Genomic DNA, 12,768 nt, shown 5'->3' with positions numbered 1-12,768 from the left:
TATCGACAGAATGGGCCGTGAAATGTAAAATGACAGTTTTTTTTTTCTTTTCTTTCTCTTGCAGGGTTAAAACTTTTATTATTTTTAGACACAGAAGCCCAGCTGTACCTTCTGGTTTCCTATGTCTTATCCCAGAAGAGGTTTTATATTTAGCACCCGTGGCCAAACGGTGTTCTCATCTCGAACAAGAGAATGTGTTGAACCAAAGCAGTTCTTTAACCTTTAAGCATAGCTGACCCGAGCAAACTCTATCTATAATATGAGGCGCCGCGCTTTGTGGAACTGGGAGCGAAGAAAGGGGAGAGAAAAAAAAAATGTAAAAAAAGCTTTTTTTTTTTTTTTTTTTCGTTCCACTGTGGGGATTTCTCAAATCCCCGAGCCGAGGTTCCACAGAGCACACAAATATCACACTTGGAATAATAATCTGAGAACACTTTAATAAAACGGCACACGGAGAATGTAGCGCGCCGCACAACAAATGGGAAGCAATTTTGAACACGGCCATCCAAAAATGCGATTTGTCAGAGGCGTCGCCATAGCGACTGCCACGAGGCTGCACCCAGAATTCCAACAACTTACAAGTAAACTTCCTTCTTTCTTTTCTTTTCTTTTCTTTCTCTGCCTGCACCTTTTTCTGCTCAAGATCCCTCAGATCAGCTACGCTTCGACGGCCCCGGAGCTGAGCGACGACAGGCGCTACGACTTCTTCTCGCGAGTGGTTCCTCCCGACTCCTTCCAGGCGCAAGCCATGGTGGACATCATCCGAGCCCTGGACTGGACGTACGTCTCCACTGTGGCCTCTGAAGGCAGCTACGGGGAGAAGGGAGTGGAGGCCTTCACACAGCTCTCCAAGGAAGCAGGTAAGGAGAAGGTGATTTGCAACAGGAAGCAACTAACAAATTCAGTTCAAATCTTAAACGGCGCTTTTATAAATAAAAAAAAGAAAAACCATTTGCACTCGCTCACTCAGAAAAAAAAAAAGATTAGTTTGAATTTTCCATTTGTTGTAAAATCTGTTTTGGGTGGATGAATTATTGATCTGTTTGGCAGCTTCTTCTGGAGCTCTCCAGTGAGTTGTGGGGCGTTAGTGGAAATGTAGACAGAGAAACAGCTGGCGCAGAAAATGCACAATCACGCCAATGAGAATTTTGCTTTACACATGGCTTGGATATTTTTTTTTATTTCATTTTTTTAAAGTAGTTATTAGTTTGTTTGTTTTTTTGTTCTAAAGGCAAAGGATTTGTTAGAGAATAATGTTCGAAATGTCCTCTTTGTTCAAAAAGAAAAAAAAAAGCAGAGAGAGAGCGAGCGAGCTGACCCCCCTCCCAGCTGCTCAGTGGGGTGTGGTTTTACTTTACATTTTTCTTTTATGTTTCACTCAGCTTCGTGTTTTATCGCTTGTCGTGGGACCCGGCGACTCCAAAGATCATAAAAATGATCAGTAGCAAGTTGCAAGTGAAAGAAAACTCGGGCTTCTTGGAGGAAATACATTTCCTGCAAAAAATGCGATTAAAGAAAAGAAGACATCTTAAAGCGACGGTAAATGGACTGTACTTCTTTAGCACCTGTCTGGCCAATCAAGGCACTCAAAGAGCTTTACAACATAATCTGTGCCTTCATTTATCCATCCACACAGCACTCTATTACATTTCTATCAAGTTAATTTAAATGAACCCTTCTATAGAGTCTAATCAGTGCTTTAAACTCCATTCATACAGTGATGGAGCACATCGGAGACAGTGGAGGGTTCTGTGGTTTTCCCAGGGACACTTTGACATGTGACTGATGCCAGGAATCAAACCTCCAACTCTCTCATTGGAGGGCAGCTGCTCTAACCACTGATCCACAGCCACCAGTGGCTTAGACCTTCTGAGTATGGTTCAGTAGGAAGGCTATAAACAGTTATTTTCTTACTTGTTGTAGATACCTTTCTGAATGACCTCAGTTTAAAAAAACAGGCTTTGATTGGGACCAGACAGACAAGCTAACGACTAGTCACACACTGGCAGCACGAGACGAGATGTTCTCTCGTTGTTCGGAACTGAAGCCAAGGTTTGGGAGAGGAATTTCAACTCAACAAGAAATTTCACGATGTTTTGATCTTGTAAGATTTCATGGCACGAGATCCGGTTACAAGCTGCCATGTTGTATTTTTGGGACCAGCGTCTGCGATGTGGGGCTTTAAGTCACCTGCTACCACACACACACACACACACACACACACTTGACCTTTCTTTTCAGCATGAAATCACTAATTACAGCTAAAGACTTTCTGTAAAAACAGTTCAGATTTGAACATACAGCAGCGAGATAGGAGCTACGTGAATCAACTCCTGGAAAAAGTTATTTGCGGTGCATTTCCTTGTTTTAATGAGACCAGTGTCGCATTCGTTTCCACGGAGACGGCGGGACATAAAACCTGTGCTGGGACCACCCTGCGGGGGTGCTGTACCATACACCTGTGCTTCCTCACATGTCGGTGTTGCCGCCTTAAAACAAGCACGAGCTGAAAGATTTCATAGCAGCTCATGCGAATGGTATTTCATAAACCTTTAAACCAGAATCATTTTTTGTTGTTTTTCTGACTGAAATAATTTAATGCAAATTTACACGAAACACTATAATTTTTTTTTGAGAATGAAGCTGTTTTAAGCTACCTGCCGTCCACTTTTGGTCTTATCTACGCTCCGACTTGAGGCTAATGTCAGTTCGGACAGAATTAAGCTCTTATTTCCCCAAACTGAGGTTGTTCAAAGAGCCATCAACAACAAGGTATTAATTTTTCATAACCTTTTCCACAGAACTCCACTTCAAAAGAGGCGAACAATTACTCCAGAATCAGCATTAGTAGTAAATTATGTAGTAGAGCTATAATGGGGATTTGATTTTAAGTGCCATCAGTGTTGCTTTTGAGCTAAACGGGTCCATTGTTCTGTTTGAAGAGGCTTGAATGAATGTAAAAGATTTGTGTTCAGACACTCGAACGCCGTTTGGCCGGAAAGCGGCCCGAGAATTGTGCACACGCACCACTCGCCCTGTTCTCTTCCACCCTGCTGCTGCTGTTGGCGTGCCATTTGCGTACGTACACCACTCAGCAGTCGGTGCTGTTGGCAGAATAAGCTGCGTTTGTTTGTTGTGCGGTCCAACAGGTCGGGCAGCTTCGTCGGATCACCGTGTCTCTCGTGGAGCCCGTAGAGAGACCTTCCACGACGGCCGGAGAGGTTCGTCTGCGAGGCGGGGGCTGAAAGGTGCCTCGTCACAAAAATAACGCCGACCCCGATTAAACAAAGGCGCCTTTCCCTGCCTCCTGTACCTCCACCTCCGCGGATCCCAATCTGAGTCCTGTAAATTTGCGAAAGGGGAGTGAGCGTTGTCTATTCTTCTAATAGACTAATGCGCAGAAACCTCTGAAATGAGGAAAGCTAATGATATCCCACAGGCACCGATCAGAAGGCTAGGGTGCATGAATATTTTATTTGCGTGCATTCACGGCCAGTGTGATCACTCACTAAAACTTTAAGAAGCTGTTTGCGGCTGCGTAATTTGCATCGACAGAAGGGGGGGAGGGAGGGGGGTGGTTGAAGTAGCTCATGTAAGGGAGAATTAGGAAAAGTCCTGATTGAAGGTTTGTTTTTAGAAGTCTCAATTCGTCTCCGGTCTGAAATAAACACTGTTTTCTTCCTGCTGCTTTTCTCAGAAACATTTCTGCTAATGTTTTTCTCTTCTCTCTCTCTTTCTTATGCAAAGAGCAGTAAACACAGTGATATAATTATGATTCCCAAACAGCTACACAAGAGGTAAGGAATTACAGCCATTGTTATTTTGTGCTCCTGTTGCTGGGGAGCTCCAGTCACTGCATTAGTTCCTATTCATACACAAATGAGAAATATATCCTCTAAAGAAAAGCTTCCTGTACCCAAGGATTTATCTTTAATAAACACATTAATTATATAGTAGCGTGACTGCACGGGCGCAGCGTTCATTCAGAGGCAGCGGCTTTGCGTTAACGCCGTTCGAAACGGGTTGAGTCGAGAAAAAAAAAGGGGTGGGTGGGGGGGTGGCGAGGGGTTGGAATTTCTCAGCTGACGTGGAAGGAGAGCAGCTCTGAAACTCTGTGTGTTGGGATTAAATGTGCAAATAACAACGGCAGCACTGTGGGGCGGGTGTTTGTTGCAGCATCTGTGCAAGCTGATCCGTGAGGCCCGGAGACATTTCAGCGTGGCTGCCCGCTCCGGTTGCGTCAAAATGTCAGATGCATTAGTAGGATTCTCGCTTCACCACTTCAAGGAGAACCATCTCGTGCACTAATGCAATATGGGTGCCCATTACCCCAAGCTGAGACTGGAGTGATGGTCAGCCTGTATTGATCTCCCCACACACACACACACACACACACACACACACACACACACACACACACACTCCTGTTTTGTTCCACTGTCTCTCTCCTCTGTTTGGGCACCATCACACTGTGCACCTTCCATCTGGCTCCAGGTGAATCTGGCAGAGATAAATCTTGTTTGTACTTTTCTGTGTCTGTCTGGACTCGGGCCAGAGCGATGGAGTTCAGTTTTCCCATCAGATAAAAGAAAATGACTTGCGTTTGAGGAAAAACCTCCCACCAAGTATCACTGTGGAATTGATTGCAGTGGGTTGCCAACGCCGATGCATTCTCAGGCCCGGCTTTAACTCTGACGAGAGGGTGGGGGCGTGGGGNGGTGGGAAACTTCGTGAGAGGAAACAAGTGGAGGGCGTGGGGGGTGGGGGTGGGGGGTCTGCCTGGTAATGTATTAGACTTACTGTATGTGCTGCTCTGAGAGGGGAAAGACGAAGATTTTATCGTCCGCAGCTGAAGTTCGGGGGGCAATGATGGGTTTTAATTGCGCATTTCCGGGTGGGTGTGTTGCTTCGTTTGCAGCGTTAGCAAACTATTTCGTGGTCAGCTGGACGAACTTGAAAAAAAAAAAGCTTCTGAAAGTCGTCATTACATGTCTGCCTTCAGTTGATTAACTTTTGGAGTCAAACACATTTAAAATGGCCGCCACACCTAAGCAAACTTAGCAAACACAAAAAAGGCTGCAACTCAGTCAATTTTGTAGATGCTGAGTGGAAATTTGGTGTGGTGGTAGCTGAGAGTCATCCCCAACATGTACTCCGAGCGCTAACTGATCACGCAAGACCTGTTTTTAAAACTTTGGAGTCAACTCGGTCAGCAAAATATCTAATGAAGCACTGGATGGATTTTAATGAAACTCTCAGACAATTAATTACTGGATGGACGTCAACAACTGATTAACTCTTGGAGTTACCTCAAGTCAAGATGGCCGCCACAGGTAATCAAGATTAGCCATCTTAAAACTGTCTGTAAGTCAGCCAGTATTGCACATGTTTAGCTGCCATTTAGTGTGGTAGTAGCTGATAGTTATTCACAAAACATACTCTGTGGGCCTCACATTGGGCAACGCCTTTGTTTAAAATTTCAGTATTAACTGTTAGAGTCAGTCAGATCTGTCTGTTAGCAAAATATCTCATGACCCAGTGGACAGATCTTAGTGAAACTCTCTCTTGGCTGTACATCTAAAACTCATTAACTTTGGCCGCCACAGCTAATCGGCCCTACCCAGGGCAAGAATGCCTTCAAATGAGTCAGTTGCACAGAAATCGAACTACAATTCGATGTGGTAGTGGTGAGTCATTCCCAGTACATTCTCTGAGCTCTGTCACATCACGCAAGTTCTCACAACATCACATGAGATCATGCAGAACGTCATTTCCGAACCAAAACAGATATAACTCCCATCACTTCTCATCATAAGATGATCTTAGTTTAAAGCTCTGGCATGAAAGGCAGCGGGTGACACGCCTTCCTTCAAGCAAGGCCGAGCCTTTAATTATACACCAGAACCTCTCTGCGCGACCCCTTCACATTGCCTCGTCCCAGGCCAGTGGTGGAGAGGCAAGCGGGATATGAAAGGGCACAAAGATGGAGAACACGAATAAAAGCTGCATGTCGACCCAATTTGGTGTGCTCCCAAGTGTTCAGGCAGGAAGGCCGAGGGGAGCAGGTCTGCCTTTGACTGTCAGGGTGATAAATATGATTGAAGCAATATGGTTTCCCCCTCTGTCGTTCTGGTTTGGAGGGTGAAGGTGAGTGGGCGGATTAGCGGAGGCGTTGAAATCATCAACAGCTTCTAATTTAAAGTGATTTGTATACCACCAAGCAAAATGCCAGCACTGGGTTCTGCATTTTTTAAATCCGAGGGCACCGAGGATGAATAATTGAAGGAGTTAATGCAGTGCATGACCTATGGTGATCAGATAAGCGGAGAACTTCCAAGGGCCTCGTGAAATTGGCTATCATGATCGTTAAACTGTCTTTGACATATTAATCGAACGCAGAGCAGAGGTCCCGGGTTCACGGCGCGTTTAGTTTTTGGTAATATATTGCAGGACTGCAGGTAAATGAATAATGAGCAGCTTTCGCTGTCACAAAGCAGCACGTCTTCTTTCTGCTGCACAGAGAAATTCAACATTTATACTCTCTACGGATACATACTTTAAAAAACACTTTCAGCCCTCACTTTCTTCACTGAATTTAACGCCGCGCATTAGAGTGACATCAAAGGTTCGGACTCCCAGCATCCAACTGTTTGTTACTGCAAATAACTAAATAGGTCAAAGATAATCTCGTTTCCAAAATGTTTTATAATAAGAAGATAAAACATAAAGGCATCCAAGCAAATGTTCAACCAGGTTTAGTGCTTACAGTGGTGGCACATGTTTTTGGCAAAAAAATACAGCTTATTGTTGCTAGAAAATAGACTTTTGGTTCTTGTTTGGGGGATTTTTAGCCATTGTTCCTGCAAAAAGCTGCTCATTCTGTGAGCTCCATCCTGCACGGATTCCCTCTTTTGAAGCGGATCCATGGATTTTTGATGATGTTTAAGTAGGAGGCTGCAGGAGCCGGGGCAAACCTTTCAACTCTTTCTTCTTGCAGCAGTCACTTGTGGATTTCTGTGTGCGTTTAGAATCATTATCCTGCTTTCAAAGCCGTAGTATTTTCAAAGAAAAGACGTTGTATGCTTCCAGACTTTGTTGGTATTTATTGAAGCCATTATTTCCTTCACCAGTACAGCGTTTCTCCTCGTCACTCGCTGCAGCGTTTTTGGCTGACGTGCTTCAGTTGGGAAGTTGCCTTTTGCATTACATTCTGCACCATTTTTTCTCAAATGTTGCTCATTTCAGCCAAAAGGTTCCTTTTGTTTGTTTTATTATTTCACAAGAGCGGTTCCGGATTGCGTCAAGCCTAAATTAGTTCATTTCAAAACCTTTCAATGGTTACTTTTATGATGAGGATGCAGAAAATGTTTACAGTTCCTTGCAAAAGTCAAAGTATTTTACTGGGATTTATTGTGACAAAGTAGCACATGATCGTGAAGTGAAGGAAAAAAAGGACTTTTTTTATTTGAAAACCATTTGTCACAGTTGTTCCTTGTGTCGCTCTGTCACATAAAGTCCCAGTAAAATACTTTGAAGCTTGTGGTTGTAACGTGACAAAAAGTGGAAAGGTTCCAATGGTGTGAATACTTTTTTTTCTCCCCCCAAGGCGCTGGGGCTGTAATAACTCCTGAAAGAAGTTTGTACTTGTACAGGTGTCACTGTAGAACAGTGCAGCAACGCCTGCAGAGTCTAATTGTTTCTAGAAGTCATTTGCATTCAAACTGGGGTTGTGATTAGACTTACAAATCAAAACCAACGAGGAGCTGTTTTCTCTTACTTATTCACTGATCCTACTTCCACTGTTTTTATTAGTCGCCACTGAGGTGCTTAAAGGAGCCAATTTATGCTGATTGTTTCAAATAGAAAAGTCTACGGAGTCTGCGTATTTACCCCCTCCCCCCTGCAACGACTTACATAGTTGCAAAGGTAACGTTTGAAGGCAAAGTTCGGTGTGCTGTGTGTCCGCCCTCGCAGCGAGGATGGAGCGAAGATCAGGGCAGGAAATCGAGACGGTGTTTGTGTTCTGCCTTTTGCTAGGCGGCTAAAATCCAGCTTTTATCTGCTCATGAAAGGCGTTGACTCGCTGTGCGTACCCGTACAGATCATATAACACGTGTACGACACGGTGCGCTAACAGGACAGTTTATGCAATTTATCCGTCATTGATCAGCTCCGTAGATCCTGGACCTGACCGTCTGCGCACTCCTCTGGGATTTGAAAGGACGAATTTGAGAGATGTTGCTGACATGAGCTAATTTTCAAGTGTTAACAATAGATTTTTATAAAAAAATTGTTTATACAATGTTAAATAAAATGCCAAAGGTGCATTAAAAAAACAAAAAAACAAAAAGAAGTTTTCAGCAACCCCAACTCTGGGAATATAACTGGATGCAAGAATTTGCATTTGGTCGCAGTGTCAACACACTGTCACATTTCCCTCTCTTTTTCTTCTTCTTCTTGTGAAGGATATAGCTACTGATGATAATTCGCAAAGTATAAAAAGTAAACCAGCAAAGCAAGAAGGTATTTGAGCTTTACATTTCTGAGAGACAGTGAATAAACTAACATTTTACACTGTAGCTGGGAGGAGATAAAATGTTTAGAGTGGATTTCTTTCTCTCTGAGCTGGGAGTGGACATACAAACACCAGCAACACCTGAGCGGCACTGAACTCTGCTTTCTTTTTTTTTTTTTTTATTTAAATCCAAGGAGCCTCAAAACATTTCTGGGTTGTGCCTTTTTTTTTCATCTATCTTCCTCTGGCAAAGGTGAAGGCTTAGCAATAAGGTTTTTGCCTGTCTGTGTGTGTTTGTTTGTCTGTACCGTTAGCAAAATACGTCCTGAATGACTGAATGGATTTTAATAAGACTTTGAAAACTCAAGCCAGTCAACCCAATTCAAGATGGCTGCCAACTGACCTCAGAAAACACAAAAAGATATTGACAATTGATAGATATTGAGCTAAAATGAGGGTGTGGTAGCAGCTGACAGTCATTCACACAACACACTCTCCAAGTGTTAACAGATCATGAGATATTGCAAAAATATCACGTAAGATTGAGCATAATGTCATGTGAAGTTATTTGACCCGTGTCATTTCTCATCGTGTGATGAGTTTAAAACTCTGGCATGGATGGCAGCAGGGGATATGCATTCCTTCAATGAATCCAAGGCTTTTAATCAGTTTATTTTTCACCTTTTATTCAGGTTTGTGACCTTAAACACACTGTACATGTAAACAAATGTATAAAAATGTATAATTTTAAACACTGAAACTGTTAGCTTGATGAATCTTATTGTTGTTTGAAATCCTACTCTTCTCACAGCTGTAGAAGGTTTGAACCAGAGGTGACTTTGCAGGGCCGCCTTTTTTTTTCCTTCTTTCGGGGTGGGGAATCAACTTCACTAAGTTGGTCCAAAAAAAACACTTTCTTCTCCCAGAGTTTGACATTTCCCTGCCTCACATCAGACAACCGCAACCAAGACGGACACGCGGCGCTCTCCTTTAAACCCACCGTCTGAGCTGAGGACCCTTTCAAGTCCATTCCCATTCCGGTGACAAGGGAAGGCAGTCCAGCTCGCCACACGGCGCCCCGGACTGACTGATACAACACTGAGCCTGCCTCCCAGACTAACTGTCCGACCGGCTGACTGACAAATGATGAGGTATTCTGCAGGTATTTAATAATTTAGCCAGCGTAGCACAACTGCCAGCCTGCAGCCATCCGGGCAGCTTTAAGCCCGCAGCACATTTCTCTCAGAAGATGGGATGTGCTCCAAATGCTTTTTATCTTCATCAGTGGCTCTTGTGGTCTCGGTGTTATTAACTGTTGTGACCTGCAATCCATCTTTGCTCAAGCCTGTTAAACTAATATAACTGTTTACACAACTCTGCAGGGTTTAGTCGTAATGCATTTTCATAAAACCTGAGCTCTCCGTGGACTAAAGGATTTGTTTTTATTTCCCCATACCTCTGTGGCGTGTGTGATAGCTACATGCAGCCGCCTTAAAGTCAAAGCTGCTGCTAATTATCGTCCTTCCCCCACCCTGAAAAGTGGACAGTCCTGTAATTGCCTGTGCGTCTGTTAGCAAAATATCTCAGGAACCCATGCACAGACTTGAATGAAACTCTCAGAAAAAAGTCACTGGGCTTACGCCTACAACTGATCAATTTTCTGAGTCAACCTGATTCAATATGGCCGCCACAGCTAATCAGCGTTTGCGAACACAAAAAATGCTACAACCCAGTCAGTTTTGCACCAATTGAGCTAAGACTCGGCGTGGTGGTAGCTGAGAGTCAGCCCCAACACATATGTCGAGCACTAGCAGATCACTTGAGAGCTTTATTTTATTTTGTCAGACGAAGTGGCTGGCGATACGCATTCCTGTAAAGAATGCTAGTTTCGTTCAGTGTGAATTCACGTAGCATCTGAAACAGAAACCTGGAAGTGTGGCGTCCTGATGGGAGATCTCTGCGCCAAAACGGAGGACTGGTGTCCGTTCTTGGAGGGCCCGCAGCCTCGCCCCTGTCAGTAAGAGCACTTCCCAGAAAGCCAGCTGCCGGCAAACCCTCAGCAGCAACTTGGCCACCGGCAGGATCTCCAGTTTATCTGTTTAGTCCACTCAGGCAGGATACCAGCAACCATCTGAGAAGACTCTGGGCTCTCACTGCGTCTTTTTCTCACATCAAGAGAAATCCCCAGCTTTGCTCGCTGATACTAGAAAAATGTATATCTAAGAAGAGGCTCAACAGTTATCATTTTTCTGCCTTCTTGTGCCTGAAGAAATGCCACAGAGTATCGTGACTGGAGATGTGTGATCTGCCGGCTAAAAGCTGTTTATATCAAAGTAATGAGCCTGAGGAGAGTGGCAATTAGGAGATCCCTTCCATTTCTCCGTCTATTCAAGGAAAGTCAAACTGAGAGGTTATTGGGTCGACGATTAAAATGCTTGAGTGGGAGAAATTTAATTGGTTTGGGTAAAGCTACACTGTTGACTCGGGACGTAAGCCGCCGCTTCAGTATAGGCTTACAGTAGTTAGGATGTTCTCGTGCGCAGGTTATCATATTATCTGTTTATCTAAAGTGCTCGAAAGGTTAGCTTGTCCTCCGCACATATAATTACCACGCCACAGAGGAGCAAAGGGCTTTTTTTTTCCCTGAAAGGGGATGATTCTGGTCTTTTACTCACTAATCAGCTGTTGAATATAACAACAGTGGAAAAGAATATCTAGTAATCTGCCTAAAGCCAATTCTGATGACACACTTTGGTAAAAACAAACAAATAGCACAAAAGCTCTTTAGCCTGTACAAACTGATCAGTGATGACCTGTCCAAAAGTGCGTTACCGTCAGTATATATATCATTTGAGCTTGTTGGGCTCTTTTATTGGTTTGGGTTTAAATCAGAGGTGTTTGATTATGACGTTAAGTGAAAATTCAATGACAAGCTGTTGTCCCTCCCCCCCTTCAAATCTACACAATTAAATCTGTAGCTCCGTGTCCCAGTCGGTGTAGATGATTGGATTTGATGTAGCAGATGTGTTTGCATGGAACTCTCTCTGTCTGTGAAATGACGCTCAGCTGGAAGGCACTCTGAACAGTAAGTGCTATATTGCACGCTGCTGCGGTTTGCAGATCGCTGCCAAAATGTAAATGTATCCACTGTGAGGATACGCTTTAGACTCTGTGTCAGGCAGAACAGCTTCATCAGAGTCTTGCTATTGTGTTGAGATGTGTTTCTCTTTCCACACGGGCGAGATTATCATAAAAGAGCAGCAGCTATTGTGACCTGAGGCTTCTTTTGTGTGTGTGCGTGTATATGAGAGTGGGAGACTAGGCGAGATCATCCCAGAGGCCTCATCATTTGTTCTTCCTGTCCCATTAAAAAGGTGGGATCTGCATCGCCCAGTCGCTGAAAATTCCCCACAACCCCAAGACGGAGGATTACGACAAAATCATCCAGCAGCTGGTGGAAACGCAACACTCGCGGGCAGTCATCATCTTCGCCAGCGAAGAGGACATACGGTGAGGAACAACGCGGCACACTCGCGCTCACTCATTCTGGCATGCTAATGTCTCGCCTCGGTGAGGTCTTTAATTTCTGAGTAGAGGCTCTTAAAAGACGAGCTGGAAGCACGGATTTAACCAGGCTGTGTGTCTGCTGAGCAAACATACCTGTGACAACACAAACATGGCTCAGAGGAGAACTGGGAATACAGAGCGCAGCAAAGCATTAGAGATATTGTTTCATTCACAACACCCCCCCTGGGGAATGTTGGCTTTTCTTTTTTCAATAAAAAAAAAAATCGAGCATTTAGCAAATGCAAAGTCAAAGTGAAGAATCCATGCACAAGTAAAGAAGCAAAAGAGACTGCCTGTGTTATTCAAATATTCAAGTCTCTGCTTCACGCAGGAGCAGCAAAATACTAAAATCCTTCATTTTGCTGGTGCTTTAATGAGAAGAGCTTTAGGTGAGGGCTTTTATGTCCAGACGGCTTCCCGAGGCTGGCTCTGGCTCTTTTGTAATGGATGCAGGGCTGCACATTTCTCTTGTCTTCTCTCCCCTAATAAACATACGAATGCCCTTACAGAGGAGTCCTCAATGCTACCAAGAGGGCCAATCAGGTGGGCCATTTCCTGTGGATTGGATCCGACAGCTGGGGGTCCAAGAGCAGTCCGATTCACCAGCTGGAGGACGTGGCGGTGGGAGCAATCACAATACTGCCCAAACGCTCCTCCATTAAAGGTATCCACACACCGCAGGCTTC

General features: G+C 44.1%; 1 protein-coding gene across 1 annotated transcript in view; it reads left to right on the top strand.

Annotated features, from left to right (window-relative positions):
• The window catches only part of LOC108235264 (metabotropic glutamate receptor 7-like), an 88,722-nt gene that overhangs the window by 38,872 nt on the left and 37,082 nt on the right, over positions 1-12,768 (top strand). Inside the window, exons 2-4 of the mRNA XM_017415162.3 lie at positions 644-860; positions 11,890-12,025; positions 12,592-12,746. Of these exons, the coding sequence (XP_017270651.1) occupies positions 644-860; positions 11,890-12,025; positions 12,592-12,746 (508 nt within the window). The remainder of the gene's footprint in view (positions 1-643; positions 861-11,889; positions 12,026-12,591; positions 12,747-12,768) is intronic.

This window comes from Kryptolebias marmoratus, linkage group LG8 (assembly GCF_001649575.2).
Source record: "Kryptolebias marmoratus isolate JLee-2015 linkage group LG8, ASM164957v2, whole genome shotgun sequence".
Lineage (NCBI taxonomy): Eukaryota > Metazoa > Chordata > Actinopteri > Cyprinodontiformes > Rivulidae > Kryptolebias > Kryptolebias marmoratus.
Note: the sequence above shows the minus strand (reverse complement) of the source record. Positions and strands in the feature narration are given on the sequence as shown.